This window comes from Penicillium taxi, assembly GCF_028828555.1.
Source record: "Penicillium taxi strain IBT 34144 chromosome Unknown utg000004l_segment0_segment0, whole genome shotgun sequence".
Classification (NCBI taxonomy): Eukaryota; Fungi; Ascomycota; class Eurotiomycetes; order Eurotiales; family Aspergillaceae; genus Penicillium; species Penicillium taxi.
The window spans coordinates 66,240-72,239 of NW_026643206.1; the positions used below are offsets into that span (position 1 = coordinate 66,240).

Here is a 6,000-nt window from a genome sequence, read left to right on the forward strand (position 1 = left end):
CCCATTAATGATGTCTTTTTGGAAAAAACAATAGAGGCAATTTTAGACATGCATACTGATCTGGGTATTTTCGGCGTAGTTTTTTTCTAGATCAGATTAGGTTATGCCAAGACGTACATATCACGGGATCCACACACCAAATAGGATTAGCCTAAGGCCTAGACTCAGACACTTAGGCATCCAAAAAGCCTATGTCTAAATTTTTAATCATTCATAAGATAATGTGAGCCAATAGAAAAGAAGATAGGATGCTGAACGTGAGTTGACCGATATCAACCTCGCTTTCGAGATTGCGAATGCTTGAATAGCTGGTTTGAGTTATTATTATGTAAAACTGTCCGTCATATTTTTTTCACATTTCTTCTCTACGCCTGGCCCTCATCATCCTCATACAAATTTGGGGTTTCTTTCGTCCCAATTTTTCTAATAACAAACCAAGCGGGCAAGATTGCGACAGCAATAAGGCCAAAATTTACCCCGAGTGCCGCTATGAGCTATATAACACACAAATTAGCAACGGGACTTGGCAAGAGAGACTCAAGAGAACAAGAGATGAAAAGACATGAGACGAATAAAAAGAGGGTATTAACTGCACTTACAGGCGCGTGAGTAGAGCTGATTCCCGCCGCGATCGCGCCGCCTGCGGCCTCGACGCCGCGGACGATGGAGGTGTAGCGGACAATCTCGTTAGGCTTCTCGGCCATGAAACCGACCATCCAGTAGCAGTAGTTGTAGATGATTGCGCTAAAGGTCTTGAAGTTAGAAAAAGATCATGGAAGCGCATTATATCAAGAAATACGTACAAGTTGACCTGCCATAGAATGTACAACGCCCATCCTCTGCCGAACCCATGGCTGGCCCAGTCGAGCTTTGGATTGTGCGCTCCGTAGTCCTTCTGCACCACGACGCCCCAGACCCAGCACCCGAGGATGAGCGAGACCATGAAGATGTAGGACCATTTGGCACGCTGCTGCAGTGAGAAGCGCTTCCAGTCCAAGAAGCTGCCAAAGACAATATTGGTGATGATTTGCGCGATTGCACTAACGAGCGAGGCCAGCGCCCGCGAGCGCACGCTAAAGTAGAGGGAAAGGTACGACCCGATATAAGAGAGCGGCCATGTGGCGTAGAGAAATAGCGGGAGGACCAGGAGGACTTCTTTTCGACTCAGGAGTTGACCGTATGCTTTAAGTTCGGTGATTGTCGAGATTCGCCCTTCAATCTCGACCTTAGTGCCGTTCTTTCGCTGCACTTTTTCTGGAGGTGAGACAAAAATGGCGATAAAAGGGCCCAGGCACTGGAGTGCGACGAAAATGATGTAGGTCCGCCAGTTGAGCTTGCCTGTCGTCGTACCAGCATAGTTGAAGGCCAGGTTGATGATGCCGCCAATGATGGAGCCTCCGTTACGATAAGCAAGCCAGTACGCCAGATACCGTCCGCGCTGGTGTGGTTCAGGGTAGCTGAGCATGATTGCCCCTTCAGCGGCCCAGAATGCGCCGGCTGTAATTCCACATGCTGCGCTGCCAAGATAGATGAACCACTCTGTGCCATAACGATTGTTCGCGTATAGCGAGGCAGAGTATATGGCATAACCTGTGGTGCCAAAGACAAAAGTTGCCCTGAGACCGAAGCGATTGGCAATGACGCTACCAAAGATGCAAGTCAGGACCATGCAGCAATTGAGGATTGCATTTCCGGCCATAACAAGGTACGGCGTTTGTTGTCCACCCGCACCAGTAGACTGCATGGCATTGTAAAGACCTGGTGCTACAAAAGCGGCAAGACCGACGATTGTTGCTTGGAAGAATACTCCTCGATACCAATGATATGGGACATTATCCCGCTCGACATCTCGGTCGTCCACCTCAGCAGCGCTCTTGGTCGGAATTGTCTCAGGAATACCCATTGTTGCGGGAGACTTTGGACAAGGGCTAGCTGAGAGGACACAGCCAAATATTAATACTTGATAAAGAGTAGAGATTTAAACTAGAAGGCCGAAGATGAACCTTATATTGCTAGCATGCGATATTTCAACGATAAACATGGTTGACGAACGTGACTAAGCATAATCCTTCGCGATTATTTTGTGCTGTCGGCCGACAGAAAAGAAGGTTATCACGTCAAAGACACTATTAACACGTAATCGTCGCCATCTTGCTTTATCTTAACTAAGGTATGGCCCATTATAACGTTAGCGCGGACTAGTCATATCTAGTTACCTAATCTGGCCTAGTATGGTACCTGCAAATATTAATTCGCGCTTGGGTTTTACTTTTGTCACGGCTGATTTCGCCATGTTATATGTATTTTTCCTGTTTTTAAGCTGTTAAATTACATTTAGTAGTTTTGAAAAATAGGTCTACTAAATGGGAGGATAGTTTTGCAATAAACGTTATATATGGGCCATGCCATCGTATGCCTAAATAGTCAGATTTATCATTGTGAGCCTATTATGTAAATGAGCCTGATCAACGACATAATACCCCTGGATTACGCCATCGGGGGCGCTAATGGCATAGCTAAAGTTTCTGAGAGGCGCTAAAGTGGATCAGTGTGCAAGACAGAAAATTGCAAATCGTCGAGCACCGATCACGTCATTTCATCAGGGCTCATTTGCCATCTCATACTCGGGAAATAAGAAGGGCCGACAGCCAATGGCCTGATTTCGTCGTCCGTTTATAGTACAAAAAGCCTGCACTTGGCATACTGTAGGTATTATTAACTTTATCATTTGATCCATTTCCGATGGCGACCCAGGACTTTTTTCGCGAGTTCTCATTCCCAGGCCAACAAGACACGGCAGGCTTCGGCCTTCCTTCTGTCGCTTCATTCCCGTTGGGACTACATCCTCGAGAAGAGAACAGTCAAGCATCTCTGGCAGACCATATCCAAGCTATCGAGACCATCTCCAAGTCTGGTGATTTCTTCAAGCTCGTACAGCAGCATGGCGGCGCAGTCTTGATCCGTGGTTTGCCCATCAAGACAGCACAAGACTACAGTCAGATTGCACACGCTTTTGGTTTCAGCGCCCACGATGAAGTTGGTAGACCGCCGCTTCGGACCGTATTAGCACTAAATATCAAGACTGCCAATGAAGGGTATGTTGATCGCTCTAAAATTGAAGGGGAGCCTGTTTGACATTGGTGCCAGTCCTCCAGAAATGCCGATCTGGCCGCATAACGAATACGGCTGGTCAACTGTCAACCCTGCTTGGTTGACATTTTCTGCTTTGGTCACTCCTGAGAGCGGTAAGACTTTTATCGCTGGTGGATCGCAGGGCGCTGCTGACGTTATTAGGTGGCGAGACACCCATCACCTCAAGTATCAAGTTGGCTGCATCAGTCAAACAACAAGCTCCCGAATTCTTCAACACACTTCTCGAGAAAGGAGTCCGCTACGTGTATCGCTACGGGTAAGCAAACATCGCTCTTCGCTTGGTATCAGAGTTGACTGATCGTCTTAGGGCCGACGATGTTCGAAGCTCAAACACTGGCGCAAGTGTGCTATCGGCATACGGTGCTGAAGTGCTGCCTGGAGATGACGCTGAGACTGTGAAGCAAAAGGTCGAGCATGAGGTTCGCAGACACAGCAATCGATTCGAGTGGCACGAGGACGGGAGTTTGAGCGTGACACACGTTGTCCCAAGTATGATTTCATGACTAGCTACGAAATTACTTGAAGTTAACCGCAATGGCAGTAATCCGCATTCACACCGATACCGGACTAACGACATGGTTTGGCAATCTGACCAGTGCATATGGAAGGAGCAAGCACCACGGCGCCACTGAGCCTCCATTTTTGGGAAATGATGGGGCACATCATCCTTTACCGACATATGGCGATGGCTCTCGCATTCCGACCGAATATCTGGAACTCGCTTTGAAACTTGCTGAAAGCTCGCAAGTATCCCTCTCGTGGCAGCCAGGTGATGTTGTACTGCTAGATGTGGGTGTTATTCCGCATAATCAATTCGATCTTGACGATACTGACAAATTTACAGAATCTTGCCGTGATGCATTCACGTTCGCCCTGGGTGGGTACGAGGACAGTCTTGGCTGCACTCTGGGACCAGGGTGGTAGGGTCGCTGATTTTGATCAAGGCAAGAAGATTTTAGAGTCGAGTCCCTTGTAAACCAATCGTTCACCCTTTTTAAGAGCAGAGAACTCTCCAGCTCAAAACTACCATCCTATTCATGAACAGATCTGAGGCTGCAGTCCGTCGGCGACAATCAAAGTGTCATAGGATACACTAGGATATCTAAAGGTTCCAACAAGTGAGGCAAGAGTGCTGGCCTTGTCCTTGCTTTACTGTTGACTTTAGGATCGCAAGATTGTACAGCGCATGACTACTGTTGTATCGCTTGAGACGAATCCACATATCGAACGGACAGAGAAAGGCTGATATGGCCCGGGAAGCTATTTCTGCATTAGATCCAATGACATAGGTAATTTTAATATCACTCTAATAGAAACATTTCGGTAAATCAACTCTATCGTGGGTCCCCGCGGGTGGATACAATTTTAGCCAATTATTAGTATTATAAAACTAGGGGAGCTCGGCACGAATATGCGAATATCCGTGGACAACGGGGGGAATGTTCGTATTCTCATTTTCAATTATTCACAAATCTTCGCATATTTAGGTTACGTTATTACTAGTCCTCATTAGGCTATAAATGCCAATTGATATTGAATCTTATTTTGGTTTTATTTTCTATTTTTTATTACATCTTATCTTGCATACGGGTGCGGGTGCGCTAACCGGATTAGAACTAATGCTAAAGATTAAGGTAGCCGCACTTCCCCACTTGAGTTCTTTCCACTTTGGGAATTTTACGTCCGTCCACCTTCCCATTGTATTTCAGAAAGCTACTTTCTACTCTTCAAAATGATTTCATCCAATAGGCAATCATCGTCATCGCTGTCAGATAGGGACAAATAAAATCACTCACCCGGCGAGACTCTAAGCACTGTGAACTCTGATGATCTTGAAATCGACGTCAAAGACTGGAAAATTCCCCTGAATCACATCTATACCGGTGAGTTTGCATTGGGCATCATCAACAGAACCGGTTTTTTCACCTAGTTTGTCAAATCCTTCTTTATCTTGACTGACGTTAGTCCGAACATCGGCAACAAACTGCTGAATTTGTTGGACAAAATACATCCTCGCGTCCAAAATGGCTTCTATCTGCATGAGAGAGAGTTTACGCTGAAGGTGTTCTACTATACACATGAAGCTCCTTAAAGATCTTGTAAAATTTCTCAGAGCTCCAGATAAGGCTCTGCATATCTTACTGGTCTTATTCCTAGTCTAACTGGCCTGGAAATTTCTTGGGACTAGCATAAGAGGCTAAAATACAATAATCAAGGCGAAGCTGTGCTATCAGAAATAGAAAAAGGCTTGAAAGTTAAAGCTGCTATCGCCTAGGAACTAATAGATAAATACACAGTACAATAGAGAAGTAACGAGTCCTTACTTGGAATAACCGGTTCTTATCACCGAGTTTTGAGCGACCACAGATCAACAGTCCAACCCATCAGCAGAAATAATTTTCCCCAAAATTATCAGAGTCGAGCAATAGACATAGGCCCATCTGGGATAACTCATAATTTTTCAAAGACCACGGGGTGCGAGTTTGTCAAGTCTCAGGACGGGACTTAATAGTGTGACTGGCTAGTTACATAGGGCATACTTTCTACTGCCGGTTAGGCTCTGGGATTGATTTTGTTGATTGGTTTTGCATACTTAGTTACTTCATTTCAAAAGTTTGAATAATAGTATTTGCTTTGATCCCCTATTTCCTGATCAAGCCTTTCCTGTGGTGAAATCTTGAAGACCTTAAGTAGAGACTCCGTTGCAATCTAGCACTTGAACCACCAAGGCTATTGAATTTCTGAAAATTGGGTTGGATTACTACGTATTAGCAGAATCTATACATGCCAAAATAGTAATAAACAAAAAGGGCTTGCTTTTTGACTTCTTTCCCGACGCTATATTAT

The 6,000-nt window shown here is 45.4% G+C and overlaps 2 protein-coding genes across 2 annotated transcripts; one reads left to right on the top strand and one right to left on the bottom strand.

Moving 5' to 3' along the window:
• Nucleotides 1–365: 365 nt before the first annotated feature.
• N7495_004933 (uncharacterized protein) lies at nucleotides 366–1,903 on the bottom strand (the record flags this gene model as incomplete). Its single annotated transcript, XM_057207584.1, has 3 exons — nucleotides 366–494; nucleotides 600–744; nucleotides 804–1,903. 3 exons carry the CDS (start codon nucleotides 1,901–1,903, stop codon nucleotides 366–368), a joined length of 1,374 nt encoding a protein of 457 aa, XP_057061358.1.
• Nucleotides 1,904–2,742: 839 nt separating this feature from the next.
• On the top strand, nucleotides 2,743–4,077 carry N7495_004934 (Clavaminate synthase-like protein; the record flags this gene model as incomplete). Its single annotated transcript, XM_057207585.1, has 5 exons — nucleotides 2,743–3,095; nucleotides 3,148–3,245; nucleotides 3,295–3,409; nucleotides 3,461–3,642; nucleotides 3,695–4,077. 5 exons carry the CDS (start codon nucleotides 2,743–2,745, stop codon nucleotides 4,075–4,077), a joined length of 1,131 nt encoding a protein of 376 aa, XP_057061359.1.
• Nucleotides 4,078–6,000: the final 1,923 nt, after the last annotated feature.